Source organism: Furipterus horrens, unplaced genomic scaffold (genome assembly GCF_987537825.1).
Source record: "Furipterus horrens unplaced genomic scaffold, mFurHor1.1.pri manual_scaffold_3, whole genome shotgun sequence".
NCBI lineage: Eukaryota > Metazoa > Chordata > Mammalia > Chiroptera > Furipteridae > Furipterus > Furipterus horrens.
Window position 1 is genome coordinate 14,867,637 of NW_028327173.1, and position 27,936 is coordinate 14,895,572.

Consider the following 27,936-nt stretch of genomic DNA (forward strand, 5'->3'; position numbering starts at 1 on the left):
GAATGCTCTCCTCAAGCCAGAAGCCTGAGACGTGACTCTTATTCTGATGGCGGGGGCATAAATCAAAGTATTTCCTCCTATGTATTTACCTAGTAATTTATCTAAAGGGAATTTCTTTAAGAAAATGAAGATTTAGCTAGAGGGATATTCAGCTCTGCATATAATAGCAAAAAATTGGAAACAAACCGTAGGGTGATGGTAAAATTCCCCCATGGTAATAACGTCGGATACCGTTAACGGTGGAAAAAACAAACAAACAATGATGTAGGTATGTATATATGCACAGACATATATTTACAATGTATTGAGTTTAAACAATGAAGAAAGTCAGGTAACATAAGAATATGTACCATTTATTATCACTTTTATTCAAAGGGGAAAAAAAAAAGTTCCGTAATCAGGGGCTTTCTATATACCAGGCACTGTTCTAAGTACTTCGCAGAGTTGATTTCCTTAACCCTTACACTAACTGTCAGGTGTTGGTGTTATCCCCAGTTTTACAGATTGAGGGAACCAAAGCACAGACAGGTTTAAAAGCCTGCCCAGTCACATGCTAGTAAATCACAGAGCTGAGATTTGACTCTGAACAGGCTTCAGGGTGTGTGCTCTTACTATTCCCTACTGCTTCTCAGCCCGGAAGAAAGACGGGAAGGACGCACTCTCAGAACCTAATGGCGGCTATCTCTGGGAGGTAAGATGTTGAGTCATTCTCGTTTATTTTTGTTTATCTGCCTTTTGTACAGTTAATACATATTACTTATGTGAGAAGACAAACTGCAGTGAAAAACGGTTAAGGTAGAAGGTCTTTGTTGCAGACTTGAACAAGGATCTCTGAGCCTCAGCTCCGTCACCTGGAGCACGGTAGTGACGCCTCTCCAGTAGCGCTAATGCCGAGACTGAGTGACAATGAGTGGACAGCGCTTTCATAGTGTGGATTTGGAATATGTTAAAAAATGCAGGTGCTACAATACAATGCTGCACAGAGCAGAGAGCAAGAAAGCAGGAAGGCAAATATGTGTATAGGAATTCAGAGGTTGCCAAACTGAGCAGGCATGGTGTAGCAGTTTGAGTGGTTTCATGTCTTATTTGATTCTCTTTAGAGCCTTCCATGATTTCTGAACTGAGGATTATATGTCTCTGCTCTTCATGCCATGGGTAAGAATAGTTGGGAGACAGGTATTGTTATGATCTCGTACTTAAGGGGATGGCTCTCATAGTCCATTTTTAAAAAAGATTTTATTTATTTATTTTTAGAGAGAGGGGAAGGGAGGGAGAAAGAGAGGGAGAGAAACATTAATGTGTGAGAGAAACATCGACCAGCTGCCTCTTACACGCCCTCTAATGGGGGACCTGGCCCCCAACCCAGGCATGTGCCCTGACTGGGAATCGAACTGGCAACCTTCAGTTCACAGGCCGACACTCAATCCATTGAGCCACACCAGGCAGGGCTCATATTCCATTTTTTCCCTCTTTGGTATTGGATGTCCCAGATTTCCTCTTATTATCAATCCAGTTGCCAATCTGAGTCCATTTTGTTGGTTCTTCTCAAGGTTGCTGCCCATCTCTGTTCACACAGCTTCTGGCTTAAAAGACTGGGAGCTCAGACTGTGGAGGGGACCAAGAAATGGACATCCTATATCAACCAACACACTAGCGAGGAACCCGATGGTAGAGCCTGGGAGTCTACTTGTATCATAGACACTCTAAAAAACTAAACAACTCGGGGTATTCAGGAGCTAGTTTCTTACTTTTTCCCACTGTTTGTTTGGTGTGAATGGCCACTTTGAGGATTACAGAGGAGGCTGCCCCGTCACACATTCATCTCCATATCAGGGGATTGCTCTTGGAAAACCTTAGAGCAGTCTCAATCAGCTCCGTGGGGGAAGCAAAACTTTCTCTACACACTTAGGGTCTTCAGGAGGGCCTGAGAATTAAATTGCCATCCAACAGATTAACAGGAGAAAAGCATTCAAATTCATTTAATATAAATTTTAACTAACATGGAAGCCTTCGTAACGAAATGAACACCCAAAGAAGCGGCAACTCCAAAATGCTTTTAAACTAGGTTGAACAAAAAGATACAATTGTGGTAGGTAGCTAAAATATGAACAGTTATGTTAACAAGGTCTGTTTGTACAGAATTTTCTGGGCCTCCCCTGACCTACAGTCTTTGATGATAAGAATGTTTCTTTCCTCCTCCTAGAGCAGTGGTTCTCAACCTTCCTAATGCCGCTACCCTTTAATACAGTTCCTCATGTTGTGGTGACCCCCAACCATAACTAAAGCATAGTGATTAATCACAAAAACAATATGTAATTATATATGTGTTTTCTGATGGTCTTAGGCGACCCTGTGAAAGGGTCGTTCGACCTCCAAAGGGGTCACGACCCACAGGTTGAGAACTGCTGTCCTAGAGGGAAGACATCTTTCTCTCCTGTTTTCAGGAAGGAAAGAGGAGGAGGGGCATTCAAATGCTCTGTTGCACCTGCTTTTTCTCAAGTGCTTTTAGCTCAATATTATCCTTATGCCAAAGTAGCATATTTTGGAGTAGCATATTCTGTTACTCTTCAGCTGCAATTGGAACACCCAAGCACACATCCTCAAAGATTCTGATCTGGAGTGGGAGTTCATGTATCAGAATCCTTTAAAGGTTGGGGAGGTTGAGAGCCCCTGAGTCAGAGTAACCGGAAGTGTGGCAGGTTAGCATTGGCTTCCTGTGCCTCGCTTAGTAATCAGACTGAAATGGCTATAATGGCTGAGAACTGATGTGCAATTGCTCAGGAGCGTGTGAGCAACTGGGAACACGCAGCAGATGCTTCCCCAGGAAACAAATTCAGGGTGTGCGGAGGGGTGTGTGTTTTGATGCCAGTTTTGTAATGAGATCAGAGCCCTGAGGCACATCAAAATGCCAGGCAGATGTTCCACTCTACTGTTTGTCAGGTACTAAGAACTTGCTTTTCTTAATTGAAATTAGTCAGTAACTGATAGATCTGCTGTGACGAGCAGGACCAATAAAATGGCATCAGTCCGATCAAGATAACAAAGTATTATATATAAAACGAAGTGGAGTCACTCTTGTCAACCAAAATGGCTGTCAGTCATCCATGACACTTTGGTTCAAGAGGGAAACTACCTAAGTCAGAGCAGGCACATCTGGCAAGGACACACAACTAAGATATCTGCACATGTGATAAGAATAGCCATGTCTGCAGAGCGGAATCACCCATAGATAGGGTCCTGGGGAAATTCCCCGCTTGGCATCTGGGGTGCCAAGACACTTACCAAAAGACCCAGAAGGGTGGAGTACACCACTTTCAAGGTATAACTGAGGCAGGCTCCAGGCCACTGCCGAGACAGCCGAGCTCCACACACCAGAGTGCTGCTCCACGTCACGCTGATCTCTTCTGGCGTCGGCCACTGGAGGCTCTGCCCTGCTGGACTGAGGGCTTCGTCTGCCTTGCTGTCCGCCTGGATCCGGAGAGCCTTCCTTGCAAGATGCACAGCTCCTCTGCCCACGGGGCTGTGTCCCGGACCTGCAGACTGCGACTCTGGGACTCGGGTTCATTATCCTCCACTGGTGGGTGTGGGGTGTGTGTGTGTATGTGGTGTTATATTTCTCTTCGATTGTTAAAGTGTGAGTAGGATATTAATGCATGTTGACGTTCTACTTTGAATGAACCTGCATTCAATAAAAGCTGAATGAACAGCATAGTTACTGTGTGTGACTCCTGTCTATTCCTTGGTGCCGGGCTGCTCAGCAGGCAGCTAGCTGAGCAGTTGCCTGGCTGGCTTATAGGAAGACTACATCACGAACCTACACTCGTGACATCTGCAAGCATTCGAAGTTGTACTCTGAATTCATACATGAGCTCGAGGAATAAAAATAAGCAAACCAGCTTCAGATAGACTGGGAGGTAAGTAACCCAGCCTGAAAGCGAGTCAGTTCCACTAGCAACTTGTTCCACAGGTTTGGCAAACCCGGGTGATTACCCCACCTGCCTGACACTTGTGGGTCTAACATACAATAAACATCAGCCTGCAACCTGCCAGTGCTCCAAAGCTGAACTTGCAGAAACACTTTCTTGTCCTACTTCTCCCTGCAGGTTAGGTAGGTAATGTTTATTAAGTAACAGGTTTCGTTGGCTTTGGCTCCCACTGGTGCATAATTCAAACAGATTCTCCTGGGAAAGGATTTCAGCAAGTATGGGAGTCCCCTTCATTCCACAGTCTGGTACAATGTCTGTAACCTGCCCTCCTTAATGATGTTAGCAGTTTGATTTGTGTGTTTACAATTGGCATTGCATGTCCTTGACTCTTGGGGGGAAAACTGAGGAAATGAATCTCCTGGACACCAACTTTCCTCTCTGATTTAAAGGGAACAGCTTCTGAGTTCCTTTAGGGCTGGGGTGGAGTCTTACTGACTGTTATATCCTCAAAGCTTGGCAGAGCGCCTGCCTCAAAGAAGGCACCAAATAAATTTTTGTTAAATGTTTGGTATTAAATACCCTTGTATTTATTTATTTGAAAAGAAACATTGGTTTGAGAAACATCCATTGGTTGCCTCCCCTACGTGCTCTGCTCTGGGGATCAAACCCGAAACCTAGGTATGTGTCCAGACCAGAAATCAACCTTTTGGTCTATGGGATGACATCCCAACCAACTGAGACACTTGGCTGAAGCTTATTATGCATCTGGGTCCCAGCATTGGTGTCTGGTCTACATTCTGAGAGCTGTTTGTTTGCGTTAACATTTCCTATTTGAACTGAGAACTACTAATTGCATATGTTGACTTTAAAGACCAGCACGGCACAGGCAGAGGCTGTATCACATGCCCTGCTCTCCAGCTCTGAGCTGTTGTGGGCACTTGGTGTAAATATTAATGATCAAGAAGGCAGAAACTACTTTGAGAGGCTGTTGAGAGTCTGAAACACGGTAAAAATGTTAACAGTGCTCTCCTGAGGGCAGCAGGACTCTGACGTGGTTCAGCCAGAGAGCAGGATGGAGGCTTCATACTGCCCAAGCAGCCTGGGCAGCCCAGTCAACAGCCAGGCAGTGTCAGGCAGTTGGGGAGGACACATAAGTGCTCAGATGCTGGAGGCAACACAGAGACCGGGCTCTGGAGTCCTAGTGCATCATGGCTTTCAGCTCTAATGCAGTGGAGCCTCAGATTCTCCATCTGTACAGTGGAGATCAAAATAGCACCTACCCCACAATTTGTGAGAAGTAAATGAAATGACATAAGCGAAAACAGTTTAGCACAAAGAGTGGGAAGGCAAAGGACAGTGATCCCTCACTTATCATGGGTATTATGTTCTAGACCCCCCGCGATAGGTGAAAATCCGCGAAGTAGGAACCTTACATTTATTTTAGTATTTACTGTACAGTACCGCAAAATCCTGTGATATAGGGAAAAATCCGCGGTAAATAATTAAATATAATATTTTAAAAAATCCCGCGGTACAGTGAAGCCACGATAAGTGAACCGCAATATAGAGAGGGACTGCTGTATTCAACACACTGTGTGTGTGTTTACAAGTATCCTATACGTTACCTGTGTTTTTATACAGATAAGATTTGGAGGATGATTGGATTCTGAAATACTACAACAGGGGCCACTTAAGTGTGTTTTTTTTTTTTAATGACTCAATGGGAGGGTAGAGAGAAAGAAGAGGGTGGGAGTGGGATGAATTTGAAAGACATTTGGATAATGATAAGAAAAAATAATTAGAGCCCTGACTGGTGTGGCTCAGTGGATTGAGTGCTGGCCGGGGAGCCAAAGGGTCGTCAGTTCAATTTCCAGTCAGAGAACATGCCTGGGTTGCCGGCTGGGTACCCAGTTGGGGGCAAGCAAGAGACAACCACACACTGATATTTCTCTCCCTCTCTTTCTCCCTCTAAAAATAAATAAAATATTTTAAAAAATAATTAGAAAAATAAAGTGCTCAGACTGAAACCAGACTGTTCACTTTACAAACCATTATATTAAAAAATATATGATAAGGGTCTTTTCTAAAGTTAGTTTTGACCCGTTAAATATAACCTGGCTATGTTCTGTCCGTATATCTAAGTCAGCCTTTTGAATTTTAACCTAATTTAAATTAGAGCCCTTCCCCGTAGCCCAAGGTAATGACTCTTGATTGCACCTGCCTACCCACCCCACGTTCATCGGGTTCTAATTTACCATTCAGTAACCTAGCAGTTACTTACCATGCATAGTGGCATCATATTTGATAATAGCACCAGAAAGTCCCATGCTCAAAAATAACTTTTACCAAATTAATTTGATTAACAAACTCCTTTTTAAAAATGCAGTTGCTTACAGTTCTCTTAAAGAAACTTAAGGCCCTTGGCCAGAAGAACATAGTGGTAGGGGATGGTGGCAGCAAAAAAAGATTAAAACCTTAATTATGTGGAAGTAATAAAAAGCATATATAAATCCAGTAACAAAAATGTTCGTGTGTTCCTAGAAATTGGTGTTCTCCTTTAAAACACTCATTTTGGATCGCTAATCCACTCACTGCACAGAAGTTGCCCCTTTCCTCTTTTCGGCCGCTCGCTGGCAGGGAACTGAACTCTATACCTTTTTACTTGCACATTGGGCAGGAAGGGAAAAAGGGAGCCCCCTTTTTTCAACAAGCTCTTCTTGTGCACTTTCCACGACAAATAGCCTCTGGAGGGTGTGGGGCGGGTAGGTAGATGCAATCACAAGTCGTTACCTTACGCTACCAGGAAGGGCTCTAATTTAAGTCAGGGACCAGGGGGGCCACAAAGAGGAAGCGATTGCTTTGGTCCGCGCCGGTGTCGGAAACGCGTCCACAGAGGAGACAACTTCTGAAGAATTTCGAGGCTGGACTGGGTAAGACAAGAGGAACCGCAAGCTTTGGGAGCTGCAGAGGTTTCCAAGCCGAGGAACAGAATGAGGGGAGTGTCAGGAGCAAAGGAGCAGGGGCCAGGCCCCGGAAAGCAACTTGGTTGAGCCTCTTCCATCTGTAAAACACTGCACGGCTCAGTCACCTGAAATAGGGAGCTAAAGAGCCCCTTTAGTCATTCCCCCCAGGGAGGAAAACCGCCCCGGACCTAAGGGCTGCGGGCCCGCAGCACGGGAGCCGGGTTGGAGCTGCCGCCCCGGGTTGATGTCCCTTTCCAGGGGCCTAACGCGCGCCAGGGAACCGGCATCCCTGGGTCGGGGCGTCGCGACCCCCGGGAGTAGCCAAGTCCGAGGGCAGAGGCCACCGCGGCCAAGGGTGCAGGGAACAGCTGGGCGGGCGCCTCCGAGGGGTCCAGCAGCAGCCGGGGCCCGCAGCAGTAGCTCCCGACATGCTCCTGTAGGGAAGGATTTCAAACCCTTGGCCACAACCACCTCCCTCCGTTGCCTGAGCCGCCCCAGCAACAGGCGGTGGCCCGCGTTTCATTGGCCGGGCCCCGCGTCGCCCCTTTTTGATTGGTCGCCCTGCCTCCCGGCCCCGCTCCTGCGCTCGCCGCTGCCTCCATTTTGTCGGTAGAGGCAGGAGGAGGAAGTCGTCGGGACGCGGAGGTGGTCAGCATCTCGCTTGTCGGCGCTTGTGGGCTTTGTTCGTTACGTGCCTCGTCTCTCCCTGTAAGGGGAGGGGGCTTCGCTGCCGAGCAGGAGCCGCCGCCGCAGTCCCGAGCTTGAAGTCGGTGAGTGGCGGCGGCGCCGCGGGCACGGCCATGTTGGCGGCCGTGCTCCCCATTGTTGGGGGAGGGCGGCGAGATCCGGGACTCCGGCGGGGCGCGGGCGGCCTGGTGGAACGGGGGCCCGGGCCGGGCTCGAGACAGATGGAGCCGCTCGGAAGCCGCGTGGGAAGAAGCGAACTTCCTGGGCTCGCGTTCTGAACGACACAAGTTCCGGAAACTCGTAGTTTATCCAGGGCTGTTAAAATAGTCTGGAAGGCCCTATTACCCTTTCGAAAAGAAGAGGGTTTATTGATAACTTGGTTTCTTGGAATAGCAAGTGAAAATTGGATCTTGAATGTTAAATATTCGCCGTAGGGAGGCATTATGTGCTTAAGATGGGAACTGCCTTAGCTTGTTCTGGCGAGTGAAAACTTATTTTGAAACGAGAAGGAGTTGAGTGTTAACGAAAGAAAACACTGCACGATGTAAACGTTGGGAAAACCGGCTTTGTTAAAACATGTGTTGAAAGATTGATAAGTTCTCTTGGAACTTTAAAGACGTGTTCCCTTTAGAAAAGGAATTTAAGCCAATTTCTTGTTAGGCTGTAAAGGCTAATGCTTGCCTGTTTTGACTTAATTAACATTGTGGTCACAAAAACGGTGTGAGAATCTGAAAAGTCCCCAGGAAAAGTACACAGACAACTTGTTGGGGGGACTTGCAGTCACCCCTCCAATCCCAAAACTTCCCAGGATAGAGTTCCTGGATCTCAAAGTCGAGAGTTGTTCTTAAATGAGTTATAAAGTTTAAAAAAAAAAAGTGCCACTTTAAGATTTTCTGCCTTTTAGTTCAAGAAGTAGTTATTCTTTAATGAACTATTTCTGTAGTAAATATAAATGGTCACTTTTTTCCTGTGTTTTTGATTTGAATTAAGTAATCTTTACTTTTCTAGCTAGGACTTCTCTTAAACTCGTGTGCTGCGGAGACTCAGATGTTGGCCTCAGCTCCCAGGCTGAACTCAGCAGATTGGCCCATGAAAACTTCTGTATTGAGACAAAGGAAAGGATCTGTCAAAAAGCAACATCTATTATCCTGGGCTTGGCAACAAGGAAGAGGACAGGTAGTGGAAATCCTGCAATCAGAAAAACAGACTGAAAGGTATAAAAAAAAACTCACGTTGTAAACTTAAGGCAAATATTTTATGGTGGACTCAAACTGAATAGGTTGTTTTTATTTTTAAATAGAGGGCTTTTCATATTTGTGGGTAAGCTCATATTTCTTAGGGAGGTACTAAAAACTGCATATAATGAAGTGTGAACATACAATGAAGTTCACGTAGCTGAATAGCATATTTTTGAGTCTTCCCTAAGATTTCTGGAGTTCACGTTTTGAATTTTAATATTTTGTTTCTCCTCACAGGTGACAAAGAAGCTGAAGATGGGTGGTGGAGAGAGGTATAACATTCCAGCCCCTCAATCTAGAAACGTTAGTAAGAACCCGCAACAACTTAATAGACAGAAGACCAAGGATCAAAATTCCCAGATGAAGATTGTTCATAAGAAAAAAGAAAGAGGACATTCGTACAACGCATCAGCCGCTGCATGGCAGGCCATGCAAAACGGGGGGAAGAACAAAAGTTTTCCAAACAATCAGAATTGGAACTCTAGCTTATCAAGTCCCAGCTTACTTTTTAAGTCTCAAACTAATCAGAACTATGCTGGAGCCAAATTTAGTGAGCCGCCGTCACCAAGTGTTCTTCCTAAACCACCAAGCCACTGGGTTCCTGTCTCCTTTAATCCTTCCGATAAGGAAATAATGACATTTCAACTTAAAACCTTGCTTAAAGTACAGGTATAAAGTACTAAGGTTTAATTTAGTACTATTTAAGGGTAGTTGTCAATTGTTTTACACCAAATTCACTAGGGTATTAATCTCTGTGAAACTGCTAATACAGAAAATATAACGACTTTATCTGGTTTTGTGTTGTGCGCACTGTGATGTGTCAGTGCCACTTAAAATAACAATTACTGATAACTGTACTTGATAGCAAGTGTTCTTGATTGAGTAACCACTCAAGTTTAGATTTGGGAAATGGTAAGGGAATCAACATTTTCTGTTGCTTGTTGGGATAAAATACAGATTTAAGACTATCAGAAGTCAGGTTTGTTGAAATTTAGTGAATAGGATTATAAGCATCTGTTTAAGACAGGAATTGAGAACTAATTGCGTATTGACAGTTCAGTAATATGCCAACAGTCTGATGCACTGCTGAAAGAAAATGTGAATTCTCCTTAAAAAATAGTTGCAGTTTAGTAAACTGAATGGTGGTGAATGTGGAAGGGGTACTAGGAGCAATTCAGAATGAGACAGTGTCTTCCAATGGCCCCGTCTCTTACATGCAGTGGACAGGTGACTGCAAAAAATGTGCCAAAAGCATTTTTTTTTTTTTTTAAGAAACAGTATTGGGTGGTCAGAGTAGCTTTCAAAATGCATTTTTTTTTCCTTTTTTGTATTAAAGCACTGCACAAGCTATTCTAACAGTGATCTGGCCTCAAATCATGCTTGTAAAACTTGCTTAAAGTAGGGACTTAATAATGTGAAAGTTCTGAGTACTAGGAAAGAGCCATGTAAATATATGTAATAAACTTGTAGCATATGTAAAGTTTTGGCATTTATCCTACAAAAATAGAGTATTTTAGTATGAATTCGTTGAATGTAAGACCATGGACTCTTTTTACACCTATGGCCTAATTTTAAAGGTCCAGAGTTTGCCCTCATGATAAAGTGCCAGTGTATGTCTGTTAGAATCGATCTGGTTTTAAGCTATATTTCAAAATAAATACTAGTGTAATAAGTTTTATATAACAAAAGGTTTTAAAGCTGCTAAAAACACTTCCTATTTTTAAAGAGATGTGAAATGCAGTATGGGACTTTTAATTTTTATTCCTTAAGCCCAAAGATGAACTTAAAAGGGTCCATCCAACTCTAAAAATTCACACTGGCTTTGAACAGTTTGTTCAACTATGATACAAATACAGTTGAATGATACCAGTGGTTTTTGTCACAAGTCAGTGCAACCAGGGGACCGCTTATTCAAAAGATGCGATTGCTTGCATAATACCTTGTTTTACCCACCTTTATAAATGCTAAGTATAACGTTAACTGAATAGTAAATTGAAAATGTAGGGACCAATTAAAAATTTGATTCTATGTACACTGTTTTCTTCTAATTTGGCAGAATGGTTATATTTCTCCAAATAAATTAAGGTGAAATAATATTACCCAAGTCAAATAATTACAAGTCAAGTTCATATAGTACTTAATGTTCATATATGAATTTGAAGCATGAAATGAAAATAAAACTTTTTCTCCCCGGTGGCTTGTTTTTTATTTTATAAAAAATTGCTGACTGCTTAATACTTACTAGAATGCACATAATTAACCTAACTGAATTACTTGAAGATATAGTTTTAAGAAGCAACCAATTTGCAGATATTTGGTTTAGTTCAACAGCTATGCAAGAAAGCAACTAAATGTGATCCCTCCCAATGACCTAACAGCAAAAGCTGCAGAATAAAGCTGAATTCATTTGTTATCAAGTTCAGTAAAGCAGAGCTTAATTATTCCCCCTCCCTTTCTATGTTCTAAGATTATTTAGGTTTATAGAAAAAATCAGCACAATGGAATTCCTGAAATTAACAACCTTTATATTTGTTGATAATCCTTTTAAGTTCTACACTAGCAGGGCCAGGCTATTATTTTCTTACTCAAACTAGGAAATAGCTGGTTTGGAGGAAATCAAGTTTTTTTCTCCCTATTATATCCCCAGTGCTATTTCTGTGAAAAAATCCAATGACTGCCAAGGTTTTCCCTGGGCTGTATAAAAATTTCTCTACATTGAACAATTCTCAGCCCAGGTGTCTTTGTTAGTTTTATGGTCTATGGTGGATTGAAATGGTAGAAGTTCATAGGATTGAGGGTTGGAGTAGAAAAGCTTTTTCCTTTAAAAATTTTAACAGCTAAAGATAACCTAAATAAGTCAATGAACATTTCATACCTTAGAAAGGTAATCAAGTTGTAATTAGCCTCCAGGTGACATATTTCCCAAATCATGGTACTTCCAGGAACCCATCCTGCAGGGCTGAAGGCAGCTATAGTGTGAACCCTCAGTATTAAAATTTAAATAAATTTGTCCTTTTTGATGGCAGTGTATAGTATCATGGAATCTGAGTCCATAACCTATCTTACATTTAAGTTCTGGTTAAGTTTTCTTCTGAAAAGCAAGTACAAGGTGAAAAGAAGGGTTATGGGTAGGTTTTCTAGTATTGCTTTCTCATAGGCAATTACTTTATAAAACAAGAGGAACAGTGTTTTTTAAAACCTTACACAAATGAAAGCCCACCTATCCAGTCACAAATTTGTAAGGCAGAGCTAAACCTTAAAGAAAAACCCCAAGATTTTTGGCTCCTAGAGCATTTTTTTTTTATTTATCTCTCCAGCATTCAGAGATGTGATCTACAAAAAACTAGACACAAAGGCCTTTTTACTCAACAAACTACTCTGTCATTTATCAATGAAATGAATTACATGCCTTGCTTTTATTCCAAACAACAAAAAAATCCCATCTTTAATATAAGGCTCAAACAACTGTTAGGAATACAAAAACAAACACTAACAATGACACATTAACAATGTTGGAGGAGGGGGCTGGGGACAAAAACCCAAAATAATCTTCCCAAAGCAACTAGCTGTCCTGTAGATGTCAATAGCTGAATGAAGACAAATAGGCTGCTTTTATATATGGTACTTCATGTATCAATGAAAAGTTTACTCCTGGGGCTCTTAAAAGCTCTGATAGACCTGGTAGCACACCATTAAGATTATTCCTCAGCTACCACTGTTGTTTCAAAGTCACAGCTTCCAAATTTCAAAATACCTCAGGGTTCTGTAAACAGCAATATGATCAAAATGTAATAGAATATTGAAATTTGGAAAACCAGTTTGGAAAGTGTAAAGTCAACTGTGAGATCTAGGGTTAAATTTAATCGTTTTTCATCCAGAAAAATTACAAAATATTTTTGCAATTAAGCCTTCTTATAAACCTATTAAATCTCCCCTCAAAGTGAACTTTAGATTCCATTTTATTAATTTTGTTATAAAGTATTTTAAAAAAATAGTGCACAGCAGTGAAAGATGAACCTAAGGAAAAATCATGGACTCTAGTATCTGCCACTTATTTACTGTGTATTCTTCCAAGTTTGAAAATAAAACACGGGTAAAAATAACTTTCATTTTATACCTCCCTTAATTACGTGTATTCTGCTGTATTTTCAAACTCTTTACAAATTAAAGGGTTAAACACTTCCATATTCTTAGATGAGTATGTGAAGTTTAAATATGTGGCAGAAATGGGAAAAATGAATGATGAAATCAATATATATAGGCAAATAAGCTTCATATCCTAATAAGGAACTAAGGAATCCAAAACATTTTGTGATACTATAAAAGTTATTTATTCACACAGAACATGTCCCCTATAAAATGTACATGTCAATCACTAAAAAGTATAACTTGGGCAACATTTTCTCAATTACATAACATACTAAACCAGTTGGGATAACAGCTCTCTGTCTGCCTCAAATTAATCTAATTATAGCACCCAGTGTTCTCATAGCTAATGCAAAATGAAATACTTTTGGGGGATTGTTTCCTAATGTGTTTGAGGAGGCAGTTAACAATTTAATATAATTCTAGTATATACAGTCACTGCACAATAATCAGTTTATTACAGATTAAACATCATTTTTCATTATTTGAATTAATGGGATGCAAACAAATATATACCAGATACTTTTAAATGGCAGGTAACCACAAAAATTACTTATCTTTGATAGTATATTGGGTTTTATAATTACATTGGATATGGTGTAAAATATTCTCACAAATACACCTCAAACAAAACAATGAGGTCATACTGTAATGTTATTTACTAGATTGTGCTCAGTAGACATTTATTGAATAAGTGAATTTTTAATCTGTTTCCCCCCCAATTACCCAGTACAATTTTTGCTCACAGTAAAGGCTCCGTAAATGTTTGCTAAATATGCTGACTAGGGAAGAGGTGAGAAGAGATGGAACCTCTTAGCTGGATGTCAAGTATCATAGTTGGAATTTACCTGGGAATGAGTGTTTAAGGAAGATGTAAACTGCACATGGCATACAGGTAAATAAACTCAAGATACCAACATAGCAAACCATTAAGCAAAAATCACTGGCACTGGAATTAACAAAGGCAAGATTTGCCAATAACAAAAATGTAACTGACTTTAAGAGATAACCAAGAAAAAATTTATACTGGACCATACCTTTTCTCACCCAATTCAGTTTGAGACAGACCAATAGAGGCACTGTTAAGAGACTATGGCTGTCTTCCTTGATATTCAGACATCCTAGTTTCCAGTAATTTATTATGGATCTGTTATCCACGAATCAATATAAACCTATTCAGATTTAGGGATTAGTTTCCACAAGTACAAAGCTGAATTTCCTTTTATTTGTCCTAAAATGCTTACTTTCATACTTGAAGGGACTTCAATTATTCCATGTAGTTTCAATAACATTCTTTTATCTTTTCAGACCAGAGTCAAAGTATTCACACAGTATTCATACTGCAGCACCTTCCACCCACCCTTTGGTCGCTTGAACTGCCCTTCTTTGGTTCTTTTTCCGCTTTCTCAGATCTTTCTTGAAGTGTAGTAAGCAGAACTGTACTGGGTATTCCAGCTGCAGTTTGGTCTTAAATAAAAGAAGGATGTTTGTCAGTTTGGTTTTCTTTATTCTTCTCTGTGGTATACAGGATTTTGTTAGTTGAACTGGATGTAATCAGCTTACTGGGCCAAATTTTCAAGAGAACAGCACAATAGTTCCCAGGCCTTTTCCCTGGGTTGTAACTCAACAGCTTGTACGCTATGTAGCACCTTTCCTTTCTCACTGAAGCATTATCTGTCATTTTTCTTCTTGCTTACTTGGTTAAAAAAAACATGTAAAGAGAGGTAGTGTCAGCCCTCACTTGAGACTTGATGTTCTAATATACTGAGCACAGTGCCAGACACACAGTAGATAATAACCGTGGAACTCAAGCATGTAACCTCAAATTAAAGCACTCTATAAGGATCCTCATTGGGAGCAGTAGGATCCTAACTATCATGGGTTCAACTATAGTCCTTTTGAAGCTCTTAGGTATGTCACTTTAGACATAATAGTCAAGTGTAAAAATAAATGACACAAGTTAAAAAAAGAAAAGAAAAGAAGGCCTTAAATTACGAAAGGACCAGGCCTGGGCTCAAATCCTGAACCCGCCTTTTCTTTGTGACTAAATTTCCTTATCTGTGATATGGGGAAAATTAAAGTTACCTTTCTCATACGGTTTTGTGAAGAGTAAATGAGTTAACACATAAACCTTTTAGAATGGTGTCTGGCACATTCTAAATATTCAATAACGATCAGTTGTAATTATTATCATTATATAGTAACTAGAATTCAAATCACAAAACACCTAAACTACTCCCCAAATGGTTATCATGTATTAACTGCTCACCACATTCAATGCAAAAGAATTTAAATCATGCCATAAATATTAAGCCCAACATGTCTTGTTTAGGATGGGGAAGAGCAGAATTACTGACCTATCCAATAATGAAAATATAAACTTATAATTAGCTGACCCAAATTTCATTTTAACACTTAACACTACCAATAACCTCTAAGTAATTTAACTCAAGGGGCTTTCACATTACACAGGGAATTTTTAAGTACCATGAAAAAGATGTACCTTACTGGCAAGCGCTATCATTTGCAAAGTAAGAGTTAGTTGTGCCTAGTGCAACACCAATTAAAACTATTCCTAAATCTACAAAGGTTTGTTTCTATTGTTATTTTAGAATCTCATTAAAAACTATAATAATTCCAGTTAATCATTATTTCCTTCATTTTGTTTTTATTATAGCATGTTTGCTTAATTTACAGCAAGCAGAAAATAAGCTGGGTCTTATTTTGATCCAAACATTGATGTTTTAAAGGTTGTACACAATATTAGTTAAAAAGAACATATAAAAATACCTTTTTAGAAGCTTCTATAAGAAAGAAAATACAAAGTTTAACCCCACAACTTTCCTCTTTGCTAGAACTGCAAACTACTGCTACAGTTTTAAATAGACTTTTTGTTGTTTAAACTATACATCCAGGAAAATCTAAAAAATTAAAGAAACGTGCATATAAATGATTGCATAGCAGAACATGAACATTAACTGCAAAACAGTAAAGAAATGAAAGTTAGAAATACTATCAAATATACAAAGGTTCTAGAATCAATCCTTTAAACACATTCCACAAACAGCCTTTAGAAACCATCTTTTGTTCTTTATAGGCAAGGCCTAGACTACTCAAACCAAAACTGAAAGAAAACAAAACAAAACAAAAAAGCAATCCTCTAAAAGGAGCTGTTTTCCCCACAATATTCCTTACTGATAACCTGGCAAGCAAGCAATCTAAAATTTTGAAGATGCTGGCTTTTATTATGAAATGAGACTGGACATATCAAGTAACTTTTATTGCCCCCCAAATGATATCTGAGAAATGCTAGAGATTATTTTGGTTAAGGGAATTATTTTCTCATTTTTAGTAAGGTACTACATTGATAATCAAAAACTCAAAAGATGTGACATATGTAAAGTCAATTCTTCAGAAATTATTTTAAATCTCATGGCACCACAGAATCACCTAGAATGGGAGTGTTGTTTTTCAACTTGCCTCACATTCAATAAACTGAGGTGTGAAGAATAAGCCTCCTTCATTAAGAGGTAGGCAAATTTTGATACAAAAGCACATACACCAAGTGCTGTAAGCATCAAAATTCAGTTTTACACTATGCACACACGTGAACTTACTCTGAAACAATTTACTTGCTTACAACAGCAGCCAAGAAAACTAAGCTAACATGGTTAATAATGTTCCTAAAAGTTTAGAGTAACTACATAAGAGCATTTTTTTCACCTCAAAATTATTTCTGCCATCTATGACCTGCTCAAATTTTAAGGTGAGTTTTTCTGATGTTTTTGTGTTCCAAATAATCATAGAAACCAGAAAAAAAAAGTAGTGAAGGCTCCATGTTTCAGTCTAAAACTCAGTCTCCCTGGAAATGCTCCTCAATCCAGTTGGCATCATTCCCTGTGACAGTGGGGTTAACAAAAGAACTATTCCACACTGTGTCATAAATTAACTATTATCATGGGCCTAGACATCTTGACAAGACAAAAAGGTCCACCCTGAACCTAAATGTATCTGATCACTCAAGTGTACTGTGGCTACAACTTCACTTTTGTATCTTTCTATCTTATTAGCAAAGCTACATTTCTAGGTTAACAGGTCTACCAAATATGGATATGAAGTTTATTTTTAATAAGACAATGTTGCAAATTATGGTCAACCAACATCTTTTCACCAATACTTCAAGCATAAAAAATGATAATCTTTACAAAAATATACAGAGACACCACAAATTGGTAGCTGCCCATAACATTAAACAAACTGGATTCTTAAGAGTGGCTTCTCAACAGCATATCATTTTAATTATAACCATTGCCTGGTACAGGGAAAACTGACAAGTGTCTTGTAAGCATCATTGCAACATTGTACTCCTGATAATTTAAGTAAACCAAACTATGAGTAAATGAATGATACATGCCTAAAAATATCATGGTTTATACTATCAGTGGCCACTGGACTTAGGACTAGTCCAAGACCGTGATCTAGATTTTGACCTAGACCTAGACTGTGATCTTGACTGAGATTTGGATCTAGGTGGTTCTTTTTTCCTTGATTCCTTTTCATATCTTGAGCCAGACTTATAATGTGTTTTGGAATCTGTTTTAGAGGTGCCTCTAGTTTTGGTGTGAGATGCAGACCTAGAACGTGATTTAGCCTTCATTTCTTTCTTGGGCTGGGACTTGGACCGTGATCTTGAATTGGATTTAGATCTTGAAAAAGATCGATTTCGGTGTTTGAATCTTTCAAAACAGAGGAGAGATACAATTAGAGTAAAAATTAGATTCTACGTTAATCAAATTTATTATTTTTAGAGCAAAAGTTCACTCTGAAATTGAAAAATGTACAAAGTCTCTTTCAAAGCAAAGTTATTTACCTATCATTGTCGGAATGGCTTCTGCTACGCCGTGGTCTTCCAGTCGGTCTACTGCTAAAAAGTACATCAGAAAAAGCAAACAATGACAAACGTCTATTTACAGTCTTTTAAAGTTTCTAATTTAAAAAGTGAACCATAAAACTTTTAAAATAAAACACTAAAATATTTTTAGTCTCACTGAAGCATACAATATATACAACTAGAAATATACAAAAAGGGTAAAAAAAAAGCTAAAAAACAATCTTTCTGGGCAGATTACTGTGCCACATCACTTACTTTCTAGGGCTATAAGATCTTCTATAGTTGTAATCAAAGGACCGACTTCTTGATCTTCTTCTTTCACAACTTCGGCTTCTAGAACGTCTGTATCTGTCATAATCATCATAGCGTGAAGAACTGTACACATTCCTCCCTTCCTTGGCTTTCATCTGATTTGGAGCTATGAAATACATAGAACAGAAATATTTAGAAACATTAATAATGTAAGCCTTCAAATTATATCCCTAATCTGTGTCAAAGTTAACTGTATTAATCTTGAAAACTGTATGTTTATTTTCAAAGTCTATCAGAAGACTGTTTTATGTTAAAAATGATACTCTCAAATCTCCCCGCCCCAAAGATCTTTCACCATCTGGCTTGTTGTGCAAAAATATGCCACAACTTTGACATTAAGAAAAGATAACACTCAAGTATTTTTTTTAACTTCCAAATTAAAAAAATATGAATGACCTTTGAATCAGATGCTATTTTGGAATCATCCCACCATGATTTCCATTCACTAAGAATACAATTAACAATGACAAAATACTTATTGATAACCAATGAGCAACATGTGTCAAAATGCAATAATACATTTATCTAATTTTCAGAGATCACAACAAAGAAAAACAAAATGATCTGGATATACCCACAGCCCCAGATAGACCTCAATTCTTACGTTATTCCATTAAATTCTAAGAAGCAGGTACTTTATGTGTGTATGTATTAAGTAATGCCTAAGACCTAGAGATTACCAACAGCTTGTTTACCCAAGTGCTCCTCCTCTCTTCAGCAGCTATTTTAATCACTATCTTTTATATCTTGCCCAAGATAACATAATGGTTGAGTCAAATTCAAACCCAGGTCTACTTGACTTCAAAGCTTGTACTCCTGCCTCATTAGCAGTTAACATCTGGTATATGCCTGCATACTAAGAAAAAACTACTAATAAGATCTATTCTAGGTTTAATCTATATAGCCTTTCCCAGACTAATTCACAGCCATGCACCCATATAATTACCCAATTATACCCTGAAGATCTTTATAAGGAAGAAAAATGGTTCAATGGACCTAAACTTTACTAATTTTATCCCTTTCAATTCCACCCCCAGTATATTAAACATGCTCTCCACATTACCTTATGTCTAGCCCCAAATTTTGTAATACATCTAAAACTACAATGAATGAAACAAAACATTTGAGGTACTTTATATTCCCAAATGATGTATTACACACACATTAGGCATAAGGGTACTTACTCTTCCGATCTCCCTGTGCAAACTGTATTTCAATTTGGCGACCACAAATCCATTTTCTGTCCAAATTATGTAAAGCATCTTCAGCGTCACGAACATCTTCAAATGTGCTAAATGTTAAGGGGCTTGGGAAGTTTTGCAAACTTGGGTAATGAATGAAAGTTCAATTGGTAAATCTTAAGTCACAATATTATTAATCTCTTGATATTATTCTAGAAAAATCTCCCAGACCACATTTACTAGCTGGCTGATTCAGCTATAAACACTTCACACTTTTGAATTCCCAAGGCATACATTTGAAAACACATGTGAATGCATATTGTAAAGTTATTAAAATAAGATGTTACAGCTGCCCTACCAAGTAATCCTATTAAAAAAATTTCCTGAGTTTTAAGAATTAACTTTACAAAATAAGGCAAAAAGGAAAACAAGCGTCACTTCTGTTTTGTTAAAATTTCTTAAAATAAAACCAAAGCTGTTTATTCTAATTTTATTTCAAATGAAAAAAAATGCCAATAATAGTTCTTGTGTGAGCAAGCAGTATAAACCTTACAAGAGATGAAAGCATTAATCTCAAATTTTGCTATTTTTCTCAGACATATCTAACACTATTATTTAATGTATTGTCTTCTTTATATTGCACAGGGAAGACTGGTAATAGCCATTTGTGGATATCAAGACAGAATCAAGCAATACTCAAGACATCGCTGTCAAAAGTACATTACAGCCATGCAGAGACTACAAAAGCACGCTCTCAAGAAGGAACAGACCATTTCTAAAGATTCCTGGGCTGGAAAGCCCTAACGAAAATGATGGTAAACACTGTATCCAGTGAAGAAATGAATTTGGAACTGCCTTTAACCTGTGAATTTCAATATCCATGAGCATAAAACAGGAACTCTTGGTCCCTTGTTTGATCTAAGGCTAGGTTGCCTTGTTCTCTCCACTCAATGTCAGCAATACCACCATGTGAACTCTTGGCTTTACAAAGTTATTGTCCAAATTCAGCTCCTTTCCTAAAACCACCATTCTAATGGAAGGCCAAGCACAGACTCAGAGCAGTGCTTGATGTAAAAGCTTTGGAAAGAGAGCTAGGTTAGGTTTAGGTGTGGACTGTCACTATTGAAACTTGCCAATTTTTCTATTTCTTAAATTTCAAAGAAATCTTAAGAGTTGATTAAAAACCATACCTAGCCCTGACTAGTGTGGCTCAGTTAGGTGGGCGCTGTCCCCCAAAGCTTAAGGTTGCCTGTTTGATACTGTCAGGGTCCAGGCCTGGGTTGTGGGGTTCGTCCCTGGTAGGGGTGCAAACGAGAGACAGTGTATCCATGCTCTCTCACACATCAATGTTTCTCTTTCTCTTACCCCACTCCCTTCCTTCCCCTCTTTCTAAAAATAAAGTCTTAAAAAAAACAAAAAAACCCATCCAAAGTGACATATTCCCCATTCCTTTCAAGACTGATACTAATATTCTTTTAGTCCAGAGACTAAAAATAAAAAGGTCGGTCTCATTAGATTTCCTATTTTTTTGTTCTGAAAGAAATTAAAGACCACAGCAGGTTCCCAGCTCTCTTTTCCTGAGACTAGTATGTGTAGGTTACTGTAGGGAGAGGTTTTCCCAAGTCCTAAACCACAGGCCTTTCAATATGAAAAGACAAAGGCTGACTGGGAGTTTAATACCATAACAGACCTCAAGGTTAATCCAGTTGGCTCTAAAATAATTAAAAGAATTAAGTTCACTTAATGGATATACTAATTTATTTGTTACTTCAAAAGCCAGCATGGAACAACCTTTTAGAGGATTCAGATCAAGAGGTGTAAAAACTAAGGAGAGCAAATCATCCTTTTTGACTACCCTCACAAGAATGCTGGGTTGGAGGAACAAGGGCAAGGTTCTACGTTACCTGTTAAGAGAAGGCAAATGGCCACAGCAGGAGCAGCCAAATATCATTCTGATGCCACGCATGAAGAAATTTGTACTCATGGTCTGTTTAAAAAAACTTTTAAGTCCACAAAAATACTGTATGTGTATAAAAAATACGTAATTTTCCTTTCAATTCCTTTAGATGACAACTCTTTTCTGGCTCAAGTATCACACTCCTGTCGAAGTACTGCTGATCCTGGTTCACAGGTCACCCCCACACCAGGTAAACCAGGTCGACACTGTAAGCCAGAAAACATTGCTCCTTAAAGCAAAAACAAAACCCAAGCCAGATACAGCTCTTATCCTCTTGTAACACACCTCTGCAACAAATTCCCACAACTGTCCTCGGTCACCGGCCCTGTGGGAGTAGCAGCTTTCAGCATTTAAGTCTCACCAGGACTCTGCTAAGTTTCAAGAGATCCACTGAACTTCCCTAGCCTGAGGTCCACGGCCCAAACCTTTGTAGTCACAGGGAGATGATCTCAGTGAAGGAAGTAATGTCACCTGAAACTCTCGCCCGGGGACGATTTCCAACAGGCACCATACTAGGGAAAAGGCCTTCTCCAATCCATTCAGGACCAACTGATCATAGGTGCTAAAGCAGTGAAAGACCAGGATTCATAGCCCTGAGGTCCAGAAATGAGGACTATGTGTGTGCACTGCAGAAGCCACTTTAGACTCTGTATCGCTAGCAGATGTGACCCTACCAGACAACCAGAGCTGTTTTTAAGTAGTCCCCAGTGCATGCATCTGTCTCTCCTTTAAGCATGGCTCTGTGGAGTCAGCTTGACTACAGAACCTCATGCTACTCTGAAGAGCACTGTCTGCTACCCTACCGCATCTGACCACCTGGTCCAAAACAGAAACATGCTGAATTTAAGCTTAACATTACATCCTAGTACACTTTAACTTGAGGAGCTAAGAAAGTGCATTTATTCAAGACCACAATCACATCAAAGGCCCATATAAATCAAGTTACAGGTTTTGTCACTAGACCAAACCAGAATAATTTTGAAAATTAACTGCTTACAAAACATAAAAAAATAAAATAAAAATAAAAAATAAAAAGGAAAATAGTTATTCTGTAGGATACATCAGGTATGACTCCTTTAATCTTGGCCATCATTCAACTTCATCTTGACCTTTAACTCTTTAAGTGCTTGTCAGAAGGACTTGTCATGAGATGCTTGGCCAAATATGACAGATGGCTTTATCTTTAACTTTGAAAAACAACCTTTTCCCCCTTTTGTAGATAAAGCGAGGCTTTGTCTCCCATTAGGCTTGTCCTTCTTCCAGCTTTTCTTTATCTTTTCTTTTCCCAAACTCTCCCTTCTCTTCAAGCCTGATCCTTAAGAGGTCTTTGGCTTGTCTACTTGCCTTAAGTGTTGAACTCTACTCTAAAGGTTCTTTCATGCTTTCTTTCTGGGGTCGCCATAACTGTACAGCTTTACATTCTCTGAGGTAACAACAGAGGACAGCAAATTAGGGGACAATATTGAAGAGTTTACCTCATTGTTATACAATTTGTTTTGATCACGTGATTCAAATTAACAAACAAGAATACCAAACTTTAATTGCTAAGCACAAGAACATATTAACTTTCAATCTGATTTACATCAAAGGTGGTAGAAACTAGTGTATTCAAATTTAAATCACATATTATAATCATTGATTTGAGTTTCAGCAGCATAAATGGGAATTTAAATATCTTACTATTTTTGGATTAACTTTAAGAAAGAGCAATGTGTGAGTTAGAATTTTTAAAAATTAAGACATAAGACATTTATTAAAGGACAAAAATAAACTACTTTTTAGATGTTACCTCTTACATAAACTTGAATTTCAAACTTCAACACCCCTCACTAATCAGCCATCTGAAGAAAGGATATTGAACATAAGCAAATCCTCTTGGCCGGCGAGTGTAGAAATCAAGTGGAACATACACATCAACTATAGGACCGTAACGACCAAATTCGCGTCGTAAATCTTCAGACCTAAAACATCATTAAAAAATCTCAAATTTTTACGTTCACTCCCTTAAAAAGTTTCTTTAAAAGAAAATATGTATCTTTTTGTATTATCTCAATTAACAAAAGCGACTGACTGTGCTGTGTCCCTGGGTGACCCGAAACACACAAGCTTTCTAAATCCGAATATTAAGAGTCAATTTTAAGAACATACAAAAAATATATTTCTTTCAATAAGGAAGGCTAAGACTCAAGATTTTGGAAGATAAAAATGGAGTTTATAATAAAATAATTACTGTTTTATATCAACAATAGGAAAAGAGACATTTTAGGGTACTTGATCACTTTTTTTAAAAACCACATCCCTCATTTTTCACAAAAGGTATAAATCGTATTTGGTTATATGTATTATTTTTCTTATACAGTTTCAAGTCAACTCTAGAACTCTGAAAAAATGCCAACTATTTATTTTAACCCCCAATTTTAACAGGTTAAATACTTGGTAGGTAATGTCACGAATACGTATAACTCCTTTAAAATATCAAATGACATAAAGGGAAAAATATTCTAGACGCTAGAATAATCACTAATTCTTGCTTTCCTACTTAAAATCAGGTCAGAAAAATGTAAATTACACAAAGCTATCAAAAATACTTGATTGGGGAAGCAGTGATTATTTGTGAAATACAGTCTCATGTTGTGATAAGATCGCTTTCAAAAAATTCTACAGCAATTCCAAGCAATTAAGGGAACTGTGAGAACAAAGGCAGGTTCTGGATTAATCTGGATTACTCTTAAGGCAGAGGCTTCTTAAGCTCCCCTTCTCAAAGCGTGGCCAGTATTTCCGGGAAATGGGAAGAACTAGTTCATACCGCTTAACTGAAAAAATTTGATGCTCCCAAATCTCAATATTCCCTTTCTCCAAACATGTCCGTTTTAAAAAACACAAATATAACACCGCCACCACAACAAAAAGGTAGCAAACGCTTCGCCACACTCTCCTCCCCCATCCCGTTATTTCGTTCATTTTTTTTAATTAAAAAAAAAAGGAAAAATATCCCTGGGCCGAGGGGGCGTGCACCCCAAAGAATGTGAACTTCAAATCAAGGGGGAGCGGATGTTTGCCGCGGCTGGGGGTGGACGCGCGGAGGGGAAGCCAGAAGAAAGCAGCACCGAACTGCGAAGGGGGAGGGGGAAAAAAACCCGCCACGCGGCCCGCGCAATCGGCGGCGGCCGAGGAGGACCAGGGGCGCCGCCCTCGCTCCCACGCGGCGGTTGAGCCGGCGGCGCGGCCTTCTTCAGGCCCAAAAGCCAGCGCGGGACCCGCCATCTTCGCCCCTTCACTCCACCATGCCTGCATGCCGCCGCCTCAAGGGTCGTCCCTGAGCGCCTGCGGCCTCCCTGCGTAGACCCCGAATACCTTCCCTGTGCATACCTGGTATCGTCGGCCACGTTCCTTACGAATAGAGACGTGTTGGGGGGGCGCAGATAGCGGGACATGACGACTGCGCGAGTCTCGACAGGCACACTAACGGGCTCAGCAAACCGTCCGCGGCTCCAGCGGCGTCTCCTCGGACACACACTGCCAGAGGGCTCCGCTACGGCAACCGCCTCTTCTCGCGAGACTTTACTCCCGCCTCCACCTCCCCGCCCCCTACCTGGATGCAGCGCGGGGACTGGCAGCTATTCTTTCCCGCGAGATCCTTCGGCGTGCGCCTGCGCATGCGGACGGCTGTGGTACGTGCTGCAGCCTGGGTCTCATTCATTGGCTTCTCGTACTGCCTCCTCTCTACCTAGGAGCCCGCTCTTTCTTTCTTTAATCCCTCATTTTCCCGCCCTTTTCTGCCTTGCACCGCGTCCCCCCCTCCTCGCCAAGTTAGGAAGCGGATGTTTTAACCCCTACGTCAAACTGTAGAGTTATTAAATGGACAGAGTTTTAAACATTATAATTCGGAGAGACCGCCATACGATTTCCTGTGTGGTCCAAGTTATGCCCTGGCTTTTATTAGATCGCTGACCAGCAAGAGAAAAAGTTACAGCTTCTACTGAGTGTGGAAGAGGAGTGCGTGTGTCCTTGCAGAGAGATGGGCCTGTCTCTTCAGTGCTTTCTGCAGGCACCAGCTGAGCTACCCAGCCAGGACCCAGTTACTGTTTTTCTGCATTTATGTTTTCCGAGAAGTTTGAACACAATTTATTAAAAGTTATTGATTACCTATTATGTCTCAGACATTGTGCTAGATGCTGGAAAATCAGTGATGAAAAACACGGAGCTTATGTTTCCACAGAAAATGAACAAGTAAACAACTAAAATAATTGCAGATTTGTAATATGAGACAGTAATATCGTAGGTTTGTGTTTCAAAAAGATTTTTTTTTTAACAGAAGTTTGCATAATGTTAACACCAAGAAGGACTCCTAGTAGTTTAATTGGGTTCAAATTCAGAGTCTAGCAGACATTGCTAACAGGTTCTCACACATTGTCTAACAGGTAAAAGGCAGAGATTGCAGCCAAGCTTCCTGCACTGGATTCCTGCTCTCTGAGCAGACCCTTAAAAAGGAATGCCTGGACTCTTTCTGACCAATGGGCTGACACCTGTCTTGTCCGTTCAGAGCTGTGCACTATTCCCTTATTTGCATCTTTCTGACCAATCCATAACCACCAGTTCCCTCATCTATAAAATGGAAAGAATAATAGTAATCTCGCTCACAGGTCTTTTTTTTTTTTTTTAATTTATATATTTGTTTGTTTATTTTATTTTTAGAGAGAGGGGAAAGGAGAAAGAAAGGGAGAGAAACATCATTGTGTGATTGCCTCTCACTCACGCCCCCAACTGGGGACCTGACGTGCAACCTAGTCATGTGTCCTGACTGGGAATCAAACCAGCGACACTTGGCTCGCAGGCTGACGCTTAATCCACTGAGCCACAGCAGCCAGGGCTTTTGCTCACAGGTCTTATGTGAGGATTAAATGGGTTAATACGTGTGACTAAAAAACAAAACAAAACACAACAACAAAACTAAAATCATGAGGGAAATGACCTAAATCTGTAACATTCTACTACTTCTTGAATTGTTTCTCTTGTTCTTTAGTGAGAAAGCGCTTGGTATTTAAATGCTCAATAAATATTAGCTATCATAATATTATCACTTTTTCAGGTTTTTGCTACTGGCAACTAAACCCAACTTATAATTGACACAGCAGCTTTTAAAATTATATTTATTAAAACCGTTAATGACCAGGAAAGATATTCTTGATAAAATGTTTGGTGGGAAAATACATTATAAAACTGTATACACAGTATGAATCAAACTTTAACAATTATATAAATGCATAGAAATACATAAAATTCTTAATAGTACTGTAATTAATTCTGAGTGGTAGGATCACACGTGATGTTTGTTTTCTTTATTTCCAAAATTTTAACACTAAACACAAGACATTTATAACGGGGGAAAACGTTATTTTAAGACATTACAATGAGGCTTAGATGTAAGAAGTAGTTTTACCTTAAGCAGATTCCAGGTAGCAATGTATGTGCTAGAATAGATTATCTAAGGAATATGAGGAGCAAATATGTACATTAGCAGTGAATTCACCCACAGAGCAGAGCTAGTGAGAGCCAAAGGTTAAAAGAAGAGCCTGTAGGTAGGTAAATAAATTCTGTGTGCTGCAGAGTTTCCAAACCACAAGTAAGGAATGTCTAAAAGGGAACACTGAGCCCTGACCTGTGTGGCTTAGTTGATTGGGTGAGGTCCCCCAAAGTGAAAAGTCACTGGTTCCATTCTTGGTCAGGGCGCATGCCTAATGTTGCCGGTTTGGTCCCAGGTCAGGCATGCACAAGGGGCAGCCAATCTATGTTTCTCCCTCACATTGATATTTTTTCCCCTCTCTTTCTCCCTCCCTTCCTCCTCTCTAAAAATAAATAAAAGCTTTAAAGAAATAAAAAAATAAAAGGGAACACTGAGACCTCCTTAGTCTGGGAACTTGGCTTGTTGCCCTGTATGCCTAGAGTTGAGAAGGCATATAGGAAAACTCCAGGCATGCATTATTAAATAAATTTAAAGAGTATACTTCTAATTGATTGTTTGCCCATGGAGACAGAGACAGTGCTGAGCACTGTCTGTGACAATTGTCTGAATCAAACAGTTGTATAAATAAAATTGATCTTGAGGTATTGACTCAAGGTTTTGGTTCTGCTGATGGAGACAGGCTCATAATTCCATGGCTCTAAAACGGAATTTGTTCTTATGAGTCCCCTTCCAGCAAGCACAATGTTGCTCTGTTGGTAAGGAAGAAGAAGGGGAAGGATTTTGTGTGAATACATTAAAAGAGTACATTTCATTACATGATTGTAGCATAACTGATTTATATATAAATGGTGTGATGCCAATAATAAAAGCTAACACTGAATAAGAGCTAACTCTATGTCAGATATGTGCTAATTATTTTATCTGCATTATCTCATTTAATCTTCTCTACTGTAAGGTAGGTACTATAACTCTCCTCACTACACAGATGAAGAAACTGTGACTTTATGACATTATAAGGCTTTGTGACAAGGCTTAGGGCCTGGCTGGTTTGGCTCAGTGGATTGAGCGTCGGCCTGCGAGCTAAGTGTCGCTGGTTCGATCTTCCAGTCAGGGCACATCAGAGAAGGAAAACTCTGACTCCAAAAACCTCCGCTGCCTTGCGGCATACCTC

The 27,936-nt window shown here is 39.7% G+C and overlaps 2 protein-coding genes across 7 annotated transcripts; one reads left to right on the plus strand and one right to left on the minus strand.

The window, feature by feature from the left end:
* The first annotated feature begins 6,786 nt into the window (after positions 1–6,786).
* Positions 6,787–11,231, plus strand: PNRC2 (proline rich nuclear receptor coactivator 2). 3 transcript variants are annotated; one of them, XM_090268792.1, is made up of 3 exons: positions 6,787–6,856; positions 8,585–8,790; positions 9,052–11,231. In XM_090268792.1, the coding sequence occupies exon 3, from the start codon at positions 9,070–9,072 to the stop codon at positions 9,487–9,489; it is 420 nt and encodes a 139-aa protein (XP_090124918.1). In that variant the 5' UTR covers positions 6,787–6,856; positions 8,585–8,790; positions 9,052–9,069; the 3' UTR covers positions 9,490–11,231. The 3 variants fall into 3 exon arrangements, with proteins under 3 accessions (XP_090124918.1, XP_090124915.1, XP_090124917.1); XM_090268789.1 differs by lacking the exon at positions 6,787–6,856 and adding an exon at positions 7,473–7,659; XM_090268791.1 differs by lacking the exon at positions 6,787–6,856 and adding an exon at positions 7,473–7,659 and having other exon boundaries at positions 8,589–8,790.
* Positions 11,232–12,345: 1,114 nt separating this feature from the next.
* On the minus strand, positions 12,346–24,864 carry SRSF10 (serine and arginine rich splicing factor 10). Of its 4 annotated transcripts, none has more exons than XM_090268788.1 (6): positions 24,671–24,863; positions 23,156–23,262; positions 19,348–19,449; positions 18,107–18,269; positions 17,831–17,881; positions 12,346–14,427 (listed from the first exon to the last, which is right to left on the minus strand). In XM_090268788.1, the coding sequence occupies exons 1-6, from the start codon at positions 24,733–24,735 to the stop codon at positions 14,367–14,369; spliced, it is 549 nt and encodes a 182-aa protein (XP_090124914.1). In that variant the 5' UTR covers positions 24,736–24,863; the 3' UTR covers positions 12,346–14,366. The 4 variants fall into 4 exon arrangements, with proteins under 4 accessions (XP_090124914.1, XP_090124913.1, XP_090124912.1 ...); XM_090268787.1 differs by having other exon boundaries at positions 17,831–17,884; positions 24,671–24,862; XM_090268786.1 differs by lacking the exon at positions 12,346–14,427 and adding an exon at positions 15,609–17,696 and having other exon boundaries at positions 24,671–24,864.
* Positions 24,865–27,936: the final 3,072 nt, after the last annotated feature.